The sequence below is a fragment of the Canis lupus genome, chromosome 17 (assembly GCF_011100685.1).
Source record: "Canis lupus familiaris isolate Mischka breed German Shepherd chromosome 17, alternate assembly UU_Cfam_GSD_1.0, whole genome shotgun sequence".
NCBI lineage: Eukaryota > Metazoa > Chordata > Mammalia > Carnivora > Canidae > Canis > Canis lupus.
Genome location: NC_049238.1, coordinates 25,309,227 through 25,321,792, shown reverse-complemented (window position 1 = coordinate 25,321,792; position 12,566 = coordinate 25,309,227). Strand labels below are relative to the sequence as shown.

Here is a 12,566-nt window from a genome sequence, read left to right as displayed (position 1 = left end):
CTTCATCTATAAAAGAAAAACAATAATTCCTATTTTGTAAGGTTGGTGTGAGGACTAAATGAGCTACTAATTTGAATAATGTGGATGAGGGACACAGAGTAAGCTTTCAGTAAATGTAAGTTATTACCATTATCATAATTGCCCTCTACCCTCTCCTCTTCCTTGTCCCTCTGTACCTACTTGGTCACTAAGATATGTCAGGTTTTTTTTAGACTGTAGACCATTCATGTCTCATTTCCTGCTGGCACTGGGACCTTTCTAGACCATGACTTTTACTACCTCAGGCCACAGCACCACCTAACACCTCCTGCCTCTGATCTCTGATCTCATGTTTTTCAGTACTAGACTAATAACAGTTTTGTATTGTCACTACCTTGCTCCAGAATATACAGCAGTTTTTTAGTTACTTGTTTTATCAAGTCTGACTGTGGCTTAACACTACTTATTTCACTCAAGCCAGTCTCATATTTTCTCACCTACATCATGTACTTGGACATTTGCTCATGTTCTTCCTTCAACCTTTTTTTTTTTTTTAATTTTTTTTGTAAATTTTTATTTATTTATGATAGTCACACACACACACACACACACACACACACACACACACAGAGGCAGAGACATAGGCAGAGGGAGAAGCAGGCTCCATGCACTGGGAGCGGGACGTGGGATTCGATCACGGGTCTCCAGGATTGCGCCCTGGGCCAAAGGCAGGCGCTCAACCGCTGCGCCACCCAGGGATCCCTTCCTTCAACCTTTATGCTCTTCCTTTGTGCCTTTACCTCTCTACTCTTAGTATTTCTATTCTACCTATACTTCAATAATCCAGTGTTTCTAAGATGACTTTATGGCTTTTAAGAACTGTGCTTAGGTAGGCACAGGATTGGACTGATTGAGACAAAGACTGAGAGATCAGAGTGTGGACTGGGGATCAGAGCCTTTAAATTCAAGAATGGCAAATAGGAGTTAAGTCTGAGAAGCAGATCTAAGATGGAAGGACCAACTTAAACGACAAGGGTTGGGACGGGAAGGGATAGGATATAAGTGACCGCTGAGAGCAAAGCAGTTATTGAAAACTTGACATACTGTTCTGCAGGTTTGAGACAGACCAGGGCAGATCTTGATGGATCAAGTGGTTTTTAAGGCCCACATGGCTGGACAAGATAGCATACTTATGAATTTGACAAGAGGGAGCCAGTAATGTTATGATCAGGAGCAGCTATTAGGAATCTGAAATAGTCAGTCTTGGGGTGTTGGGCACTGGAAGACTGGGGCCATAACTGGAAAAAAATTTGAGCCCCTGGTTAGGCTAGAATATTAAGATCAGCAAAACTGAATGTAATGTGCTGAGCCATAGAACAACTTAACATTTCTTCTGGCTAGGATTAGAACTGTGTTGTGTGAATAGTGCTATACTGAAGCAACTTGATAGGCTCTCTTGCTGGATTTATGGATAGAGTGACTACCCCTAATCCAACCAACAAAGCCTGCAGTGGTTTCACTATGCTCAGTGTAGATTCCGTATTCCTTACCTCTTGATTAAGCATACTGCTATCCCATATTGTTGTGATTGACTTAAGTGAATCTCTTTTTCTCCATTCATAGCTTAGGTTAGATCAAATGGTGATCCTTTTAAAAAAGAGCTTTATTGTAGTAAGATTAACATATGGCTGCATATATTTATTTAAAGTGTACATTTGGATACATTTGAAATATAGATACACACCTGTGAAACTGTCACAATTAAGGTAATGAACATACTCATCATCTTCAACGTTCCTTGTTCCCTTTTGTAATTCTCTCTCTGCACCTCTCTGCCTCTTCTTTCCACCCACATCCATTGACTTACTCTCTGTTGGCTACAAGTTAGTTTTATTTTTTAGTAGACTTATATGGTATGAACTCTTTTTGTCTGGCTTCTCAGCATATTTCTTTTTTTTTTTTTTTAAATTTTATTTATTTATTTATTTATGATAGTCACAGAGAGAGAGAGAGAGAGAGAGAGGCAGAGACACAGGCAGAGGGAGAAGCAGGCTCCATGCACCGAGAGCCCGACGTGGGACTCGATCCCGGGTCTCCAGGATCGCGCCCTGGGCCAAAGGCAGGCGCCAAACCGCTGCGCCACCCAGGGATCCCAGCATATTTCTTTTTTGCCATCTTTTTTAACATAATTATTTTTATCAATAGTTCATTCCTTTCTGTTGCTGAAGAGTATTCCATTATATGACTATACCTCAGTTTTTTAAAAAAAATTCTATTTATTCATGAGAGAGACAGAGAGAGGCAGAGACATAGGTAGGGGGAGAGGCAGGCTCCTGCAGAGACCCTGATGTGGGACTTGATCCCAGGACCCTGGGATCATGACCTGAGCCAAAGGCAGGTGCTCAACCACTGAGCCACCCAGGTTTGTTGAAAGACTTTTTATACTTCAGTTTTTTTTTTTTTTTAAGATTTTTTTTTTCTTTATTTGAGAGATAGAAAGAGAAAACAAGCAGGTGTGGGAGGCGAGGAAGGAGGGAGAAGCAGACTCCCCATTGGGCAAGGACTGGATGTGGTGCTAGATCCCAGGACCCTGGGGATTATGACCTGAGCCAAAGGCAGATGCTTAACCAACAGCCACCCAGACCCCCCTAACTCAGTTTGTTAATCCATTAACCTCAGTTTGTTTATCCATTCATCTTTGGAGGAATATTTGGTTGTTTCCAGTTTTTGACTGTTGCAAATAAAGCTGGGATGAACATTTATGTACAAATCTTTGTAGTTATAATGCTTTCATTTTTCTTAGGAATGGAAGGCTGGGTCATATGGTAGGAGTATATTTAACTTTTTTAGAAATTGCCAAACTCTTTTCAAAAGTGATTGTAACATTTTACATTCCCACAAGCATAGCTTGAGTTTCAGTTCTATGTCCTTAACATACTTGGTATGGTCACTCTTTTTAATTTTAGCTATTCTACTGGATGTTTAGTGGTAGTTTTTTGTAGTTTTAATTTGCCTTTCCCAAGTGACTAAACTATATTGAGCATTCTTTTATGTGCTTATTTGCTATCCTAGTATATTCTGTGTTGAAGTATTTATTAATATCTTTCCCTATTTAAAAAAATTGTGGTAAAATATATATAACAAAACTTAACATCTTAAGTACTTTTACTTTTTTTTAAAGATTTATTTATTTATTTATTTTTGAGGAAGCATGTGCATGATTGCACAGAAGTGGGGTGAGGGGCAGTAGGAGAGACACAGAGAGAATCCTCAAACAGACTTGCCACTGAGTGCAGAACCTGACTTGGGGCTCAATCCCAGGACCCTGAGATCATTACCTGAGGTGAAATCAAGAGTTGGATGCTCAACTGACTGAGCCACCCAGGTGCCCCCCATCTTATACCTTAGTAGCATTAAGCACATTCATGTTATTTTGCAGCCAATCTTCAGAACTCTTTGTCTTGCAAAATGGTTACCTATTTTATTTACTTATTTTTTATTTATTTATTTTTTACTTGTTTTTTTTTTTTTTTTTTAATTTTTACTTATTTATGATAGTCACACACAGAGAGAGAGGCAGAGACACAGGCAGAGGGAGAACCAGGCTCCATGCACCGGGAGCCCGACGTGGGATTTGATCCCGGGTCTCCAGGATTGCGCCGTGGGCCAAAGGCAGGCACCAAACCGCTGCGCCACCCAGGGATCCCTGGTTACCTATTTTAAATATTGGGTGTGTTTTGAAATTTTTTTTACATATTCAGATATAAACTTATATCAGGTGTATGCTTTATGAGTATTTTCTCCCAGTCTGTGTTTTGTCTTTTCAGTTTACTGTGCATCCTGAAATCAGTTATGGCAAGAATGAATTACTCCACATTAATTAGCAAATTTCTATAATCAGGGCTTGATTTACGTTTGTTGATTGTCTATACTTAAGAAATGGGGGAAAATGTTAATAATGCAGATTAAACTTAAAGATTATGTTGTGTCTAGGGGATCCCTGGGTGGCTCAGCAGTTTAGCACCTGCCTTCCGCCCAGGGCGTAATCCTAGGGTCCCTGGATCGAGTCCTGCGTCAGGCTCCCTGCATGGAGCCTGCTTTCTCCCTCTGCCTGTGTCTCTGCCTCTCTGTGTCTCATGAATAAATAAATAAAATCTTAAAAAAAAAAAAGATTATGTTGTGTCTGTAGCCTTATACTTTATAAAAAAGTGTAAGAAAGTATGAAAGGAAATATTTCTTATAGTATTTCAAACTTAGCTAATCAGTAGAGAACTCACACAGGTCAGACATGTGTCTTCATTGTTCTACCCTTGTCAGTTGCAACCATTACTTGGCTATGGATATAAGAATTCAGCAAAAAATCAGTGAAAGCATTCTGTAGCAATCAATTGACTATGTGGAATTTTCAATAAAGAGAATTATGTATTTTTCATTATTTGTAAATTATATGATACCTGTGTTTTTTTTTCTTTTAAGATTTTATTTATTTATTCATGAGAGACACAGAGAGAGGCAGACACAGGCAGAGGGAGAAGCAGGGTCTCTGCAATGAGCCTGATGTGGGACTTGATCCTGCAACCCAGGATCATGCCAAAAGGCAAAGGCAGACACCCAGCTGCTGAGCCACCCAGGCGTATCTTTTTCTCTCAGTAAAGTTTATAATAAGTTTATGTACACATGTGTGTGTGTGTGTATATATATATATATATATATATATATATATATTTTTTTTTTTTTTTTTTTTTTTTTTTTTTTTTTGCAGAGACAGTTGTTAAATATTTACCGGCATATCACTGTCCGCACACTAATAAGTAAGCACCAGAGAAATGTGTCTAAACTCATGTAACTTGAATGAGTCAAGAAAGAAAAATGAGGTCAGGAAACAAAAGTCAGTCCATAAGTGATAAGAGAACCAAATCTAATTCTGAAACCAAAAGATGAAAGGGAAGAGTAATAGGGAGAGAAAATGAAAGGCACAATACTCAGAAGGTCACATCAATTCTCTTATTACTAAAGACACAGAAGAAGTGAGTTATTTTCTTCTAGGAATTTTATGGTTTTAGGTCTCACAGTTACGTCTTCAATCCATTTGGAAAATTCCAAATTTTTGTATGTGGTGTAAGAAAGTGGTCCAGTTTCATTCTTCTTCATATATCTGTCCAGTTTCCCCAGTACCATTTGTTGAAGAGACTGTCTCTTCCCTGTTGTAAATCCTTGCCTCCTTTGTCATAGATTAATTGACCATATAGGTGTGGGTTTATTTCTAGGCCCTCTATTCTATTCCATTGATCTGTTTTGTGCCAATACCATACTGTTTTAATTACTACAACTTTGTGGTATGTCTTGAAATCTGGGATTGTAATACCTTCAACTTTGCTCCTCTTTCTCAAGATTGCTTTGGCTCTTTGGGGCCTTTTGTGGTTCCATACACATTTTAGTATTATTTGTTCTAGCTCTATGGAGAATACCATTGGTATTTTGATAGAGATTGCTTCAGCTGTAGAAACATTTTTCATTTTTCTAGTTATGTCTTTAGGGAAGGGAAATAAAAGCAAAAATTAACTATTGGGACTACACCAAAATAAAAAGCTTTTGTACAGCAAAGAAACCATCAAAAAAACAAAGTCATCTGATAAATGAGAGAAGATATTTGCAAATGATATATCTGATAAGAAGCTAATATCCAAAATATATAAAGAAGCTCTAGGGGCGGCTCAGCAGTTCAGTGCCACCCTCAGCCCAGGGCACGATCCTGGAGACCCGAGATCGAGTCCCACGTTGGGCTGCCTTCATGGGGCCTGCTTCTGCCTCTGCCTGTGTGTCTACCTCTGTCTCTCTCATGAATCAATAAATAAAAAAAAAAAAAAAAAAAAAAGAAGCTCTATATCTCAGTACCAAAGAAACAATCTTTTTTTTTTTTTTTTTCCCAAAGAAACAATCTGATAAAAATGGGCAGAGGACCTGAGTAGACATTTTTCCAAAGAAGACATAAAGATGACCATTAGACACGTTGGAGAGATGCTTAACATCACTAATCAGGAGAATGCAAATCAAAACTACATTGAGAAATCACCTTACAGCTGTTAGGAATGGCTAGATTCAAAAAGCCAAGAAATAGCAAGTGTTGGTGAGATGTGGAGAAAAAGGAACCCTCTTGCATTGTTGATGGGAATGCAAATTGGTGCAGCCACTGTGGAATACAGTATGGAGGTTCCTCAAAAAATTAAAAGTAGAATTGCTACATGATCCAGTAATTCCACTACTTGGTATTTATCAAAGAAAACAAAAACACTAATTTGAAAAGATAAATGCTCCCCTTTGTTTATCGCAACATTATTCACAATAGCCAAGGTATGGAAGCAACCCAGTGTTCATCAAAAAATGAATGGAGGGCAGCCTGGGTGGCTCAGCGGTTTAGCGCCGCCTTCAGCCCAGGGCCTGATCCTGGAGACCCGGGATCGAGTTCCACATCAGGCTCCCTGCATGGAGCCTGCTTCTCCCTCTGCCTGTGTCTCTGCTTCTCTCTCTCTCTGTGTCTCTCATGAATAAATAAATAAAATCTTAAAAAAAAGATGAATTGATAAAGAAGATGTCACACACACACGCACACACGCACGCATGCATGCACGCATACACAATGGAATATTAGTCATAAAAAGGAGACCTTGGGCAGCCCCGGTGGTTTAGCGCCGCCTTCAGCCCGGGGTGTGATCCTGGAGACCCAGGATTGAGTCTCACGTCATGGAGACTGCTTCTCCCTCTGCCTGTGTCTCTGCCTCTCTCTCACTCTGTGTCTGTCATGAATAAATAAATAAAATCTTAAAAAAAAATTTAAAAAAAAGGAGACCTTGCCATTTGTGACACATGAATGGACTTACAGGGTATAAGTGCTAAGTGAAATAAGTCAGACAATGATAAATAAAATATGTTACTTATGTAAGATGTAAAACACAAAATAAACAAAGAATAAAAGAGATTAAAAAAACAGACTATTAAATAGAGAGAACAAACCTAGTGGTTGCCAGAGAGAAAAGGTCAGTGGGATGATGGATGAAATAGATAAAAGAGATTAAGAGTATACTTCTTGATGAGCACAGAGAAATGTGTAGAATCTTGAATCATATATTGTATACCTGAAACTGATATAACACTGTATGTTTTAAAAAGTCTAAAAAATAAGAAGTTAGAAAAATAAGGTGAGTTGTTACTGTAGGATATTTGTTTTGGTCTGATTTGACTTGATCTTGGTCTTATTGTTATGTAATAGTCTGCTAATAACATTGAAGAAGAATGTTAAAAACTCATATTTATTAGTATTCATTAGCAACTTCAAGTAAGCCTTGGCTATCTCAATTTAATTGTTCTCAAGACCAAAAAAATTATAAAATACTTTTTAAAATTAAAAATTGGAACATAGAACAATTATGTGTTCTCTATTGTCTGCTAAAGTTTACATCATTAGCTACATTGCTTTTTTTAATCTATATACTCAATTCTATGATGTTTACCATAGTTATATTTCTTTCAAAAGGTTTTTTTTTGAGAATATCTTAATTTTGAATCTGATAATTAAATTTTAAAAATATTTTGTTTTGTAGCCATGCAGGATATACATACTGTGGGTCTTGTGCTGCTCATGCCTATAAACAAGTGGATCCATCTATTACGTAAGTAATACACAGTTTTGTTTAAGTGGGAGAAGGTTGGGAATCATAACCACTTTGTCACAGAAGTAACTTGATTTTGCATGCTTATTGTTATATACTTGATTTCATTAAGAATTTGACTATTTATTATACCTTATATAGGTTATGAAAAGTTTTCATACTGTTTTTCATTGAACATTTGGTTTTTACATTTAGGTTTTTTTTGTTGTTGTTGGTAGAATGCTTAGTTCTGGAAATGTTAGGGTTAAATGTTTTGTTTAAATTTCTCTTTGAAACCAGATGAGCATCTTTAAGAATGCAAAGTGCCTTGTTCTATCCTAGTCATTTTGTGATTTAAAATTCTTTATTGTACTTGTTAAGTTGTGGTTAATGAAAGAAAATAATTTCTCATTGACAAGATGAGGTAGCTGAGTTATTTTAGAATCTGACAGTGAATTTAATATGGTGTTTGAAGTATGTTAGCTCTTAATAATTCAGTGAGAACTCTGAAATTAGCTTTAAGATTTTTATCTGGCAGATTGAGACTTAAGTAATATACTGCTCTCTAAAATAAGAAATTTATGAACTTTTAAAAGCTTTAACTAGAAATAGCCATCCCCATTACTTAATTTGCTGACCAGCATTTTATTGAAATAGTTAATTCACAAATGTGAACAGGTATTAAGCTCCAGTCTGTATGCCAGTTATACATATACTATATAAGTAGGTAAAATCAATCATCTTAATTCTGTCAAATATTGATTGTTAGGTTAGACTTGTGCTAGTAGAGGTAAAGCATAATAATTCAAAATAAGTAACTCACAGCAGCCCTGAGTTTAAAAAGAAAGTCTCACCCCACTGCCTAATCCTTTACCTTTGAGCAAATTGTTCAGATTTTTAAAACAAAAGAACTGTTCTTTTTTATATTTATGTAGTGTGCTCTGCACATTGTATCATGCCTTTGCTGGAAATTATTTTAGTAAGTTTTTAATGATAAAAAATTGATAATGTTGTCAAATTGATGAGGTTTTAGTTAGCCCTGCCTCATTTATGGTGTTTTGAGGAGTGTCTTCATCAAGTACTTCTTGATACATTTTTAATATATGATTTCAGCTAATTTATTTCATGAGTAAGAACAAAAATAAATGAATTGGAAAGATTTTCAAATGTTTCCTTCATTTGGGCCTATAATAAAGGTTAGTTAATATGACAACCTTTTTCAAACCTTTTCTATTTGAGGATATTATTTGCTAGAAGGATACTCCTGAATTAAATTTAGCTTAGCAACATTAGAGAGATGAGAACCTATGTTGGTAGATGCAGAAAGGATGTATTAAATAAGTTGATAAAAAAGGATGTATTAAATAAGTTGATAATGGAAGGAAAAGAGAAAAGGGAAGAGAGCTAAGGACTAAGATGATAATAAAAGAGGTGAGTAAAAAGAGAGGCAAATGATGCATGAAGATGTTATCAGCTTATTTTTGTAATTAATATATAATAATTGAATTTTGAATAAATAAATCTGAAGATCCAAGCATTAAAAATAATTGACAGTCATTGCTATATTCTCTTGAAAGTAGCTTTCCTTGAGCTTGGCAGTGTTTCAGAGTCCTTTGAGAAAATAGAGAAAGAACATTTTTCTGGGAACTATGAGAAGTACAAAGAAAAAAATAACAGTCCAGGAGAGAAGTTTAAATTCTCTGCCACTAGATCCATTCTTACCTTCCACACTAATCCATTCCCTACATGTCAACTAGGATCATCTTTTTGTGCTGTCTTACTTTGAATGGATCTTTTACCTTTGCATCATTTTGTAATATCTTGCATGGAACATTTAGGTGATATTTGTTAACTGAATTATGCAGATCTTTTGAATGTTGACATTTCATCATACAGTGCCAAAAAACCACATTTGTTAATATCACCACAAATTTCATCACAAATATCTTTAATTATTGGGAAGCTGCCCATCTCACAGTGATAGAAGTTTTGCAAAAATCTAATTTTCACTTAAAAGCTTCAATTATATCTTGGGCAATGTTTTCTTTGAAGTGGCAGGCCTATTTTGTTCATTTTCTAGAAAATTTCTGCCAAATACCTAAATTGGAGTAACTGCAATTTGTCTACAGTCATTTTTTGAAGTAAAAATTGTGTCCCATGAAAAAAAAGCCCAGTTTAATCACATTTACAATCACACAAATGTTTTCCCTGAGATATAATTCTGTAGATAGCAAAAGTGCTTTATATATTTATCACCACAAAATTAATACATTTTGTCATACAGAATATTTTTAAAAAACTGTACTCAGAGTTCAAGATTTAATGATATTAAGTGAAACTGGCCTTAAAAAAAAAAAAAAAAAAAACCCTTGGTGTGGGTGAAGGTAAAGAATACATGACTACCAGTACCTTTGCTTCTATCAATCTATTGATTAATCTGTGGATCATAGTTCTATTGTGCTAGTGATTTACCAGCCTCATTTTTTCCCTCTAAGTACAAATGTCAACCCAGTGGAAAAGGCAAATAAATTCCTCATTAGTATGAAAATAGTTTTGATTTTGTACACTTCTTGAGAGGTTCTTTGGAAGGTACAGTTCACAATTTGAGAAGTACTATGATAAAGGGTGATTGGATTTAGATTATGGCTGTTGGGGAAGGCATTTCTGAGGAAATCATTTTTAAGCCAAGCAAATGGAACAATAGCACCTGTGAAGGCTTTGAAATAGGCAGAGCTGTGTTCCAGTCATCAAGGAACTGCAAGACCAGTATATAAACTATTGTGACCAAGGGGTGGAGGTGGGGAAAGTAATCAAGAGGGGGCCGTGCATTTGAGACTTTAGAACCCATTTTATCCTCTGATTAAGACTTTTTAAGCAGGAGAATGATGGAATCTAATTTATGTTTTAAAAGGAATACCTTGGTTGTTTAAGGAATTTAGAAAATGGTATATTTAAGTAAGTTCTTTCCTGTATTTATTGTTGCAAAATCTTTTTCTGTTACTAAAACTTTAATTGAAAACCTGGAAGTCAAGATATATAGTAACCTGAAAGAGCCAAAGAATCTTCTTTGGAGCCACATGATGTTTAATTCTTCAGTTAAAATATTCCTGTGTGCCAGGAAACATCTTTAAAAATTACTTGTATTCCATTATTTAGAATTAGTAGTTGAATATTTATGAGGGCAGATATGCAGGTAACTTTATTTATTGGATGCACAGACTATACTTCTTGTAGTAAGTAACTCCACAAATGTGAATTCTCTGGAGGTATTACACATAAACTACATTTATTTCTAAAAGAATACCTCTTGACTTTTTCTTGATTTATCATACTAAGGGTTGGTCTTTTTTTTTTTTTTTTAACATGTGTGACAATAGTAATGATAGGCTAATATTTGTAAGTTATTTATTTAAAGGCAAAGCACTTTGCAATTAAATTGGAAAGAAAGTGGCATTGCTTCCAATGCCCATATTACTTATTTTTCTTCAAAATATTCCTGAGGTCTTGGCGTTTATGGATCTAGCAATTTAGCCCCCGTCCACCAAAGAAAAGAGCGAGCATTATTTTTTATTTACATTATTAATTTTTTTGTTAGCACACAGCTAACAAAGAGACTCATTTTGAGATTACTACTACTATGCACTTTTTTTCCCTCCTTTTCAATGATGTCTAGCTTATTTTTGGTTTATTTTTGGGTTCGTCACTTGTAAGGATTCATATTGATGTGAACTAAACCTCCTTTTCCCTGTGTTGCGTATGAGTGAGTTTCTGTCAGATTGGAAAGAATCTGTTGAGTATACAATTGGCTAATTCAAATGTGTGGGGCTCTTTTCTCCACCAGTCTTATCTTTTCATCCAGATTGGGTCTCGCAAAAAGGCTGACAAGGTAAATAGGTATTAGAGGGGACAATTAGGTTTTCCAAACTGACCTTCGGTGTTTATTTCTGGAGTAGTGCTCATATTTTGGTCACTATTACAACCTGTTACACTTACCTAGAAATATGTCTGTGCCTTGGGTTTAAATCAATATTTTAAGTCATTTCATATTTTAATTATATATGCTGGATTTCCTAGGAGTGTTTATTTTAAATATTCTATTCCTCTGCCTTGTCATAGAAATACATTCATCAATAATAAAAGTGCTGCCTTTTTCATACTTGATTCTTGGTTCATGTAATACCTGTCCTTAGGCAAGTCACCTGAACACTCAGAGTTACCATTGTCTATATGCTACATTAGACTTTAATTTAGAAAATTGTGATTATGTTTATGGACTGTTGAGAGAGCATAGTGGTATCTTTTTTGTTCATTCAGGAATCTAAATTTGATTTGATCGTTTTTGTTTTGGAAATGGCTGTTGGCTTGCTCATAGAGGTGATGATAGGAAGTGAATATTGGCAGTGGAGGAAAGGAAGAGAAGAGATTATGTTTTTGACTAGAAATGGCCTGTGGATGAAGTCTTATGTTTTTGCTATCTGTGACATCCTGAGGAAGTTTTGGGACTCTAAACTGAGAATCTCTGTTTTCCTTATCCATATCTTCCTTACCATCCCCTCCCCCCACCACAGCAAGTAACATATAGCAGACAATAGGTTAATTTTCTTAGCTGTCATTGAATTTTATGAAAATAAATATATTGCCTAAGCACATTCCTTCACTTGCAAGTTTTTGATATGAAAGAACTAGCTAATATCTCAGTCTTTGTCCATTAACTGAGCAGTGAGTAGTAATCAATTTTTTCTAGATACATAGCTTATCATTATCCCCTTCTTTCTCATAGTTTTGGTTTTTCAAGTCTGTAAGTTTGTGTGTGTGTGGTGGGGGAAGAATCTGGGAGAACAGAGAAAATGGATGGTTTTGGAATTTAGATTGTGAGGATGTTTGTGATAAAATGAGGGGAAGTTAATTTTACTCTTGATGTCAAGATAAAAGGATTGTAAA

The 12,566-nt window shown here is 35.7% G+C and overlaps 1 protein-coding gene across 3 annotated transcripts in view; it reads left to right on the top strand.

The window, feature by feature from the left end:
* Positions 1-12,566, top strand: part of MEMO1 (mediator of cell motility 1) — a 125,297-nt gene that overhangs the window by 72,489 nt on the left and 40,242 nt on the right. For all 3 annotated transcript variants that reach the window (XM_038561206.1, XM_038561205.1, XM_038561207.1), the window contains one exon: positions 7,578-7,646. In XM_038561206.1, coding sequence (XP_038417134.1) covers positions 7,578-7,646 — 69 coding nt within the window. Of the gene's footprint in view, positions 1-7,577; positions 7,647-12,566 lie in introns of those variants that run through there.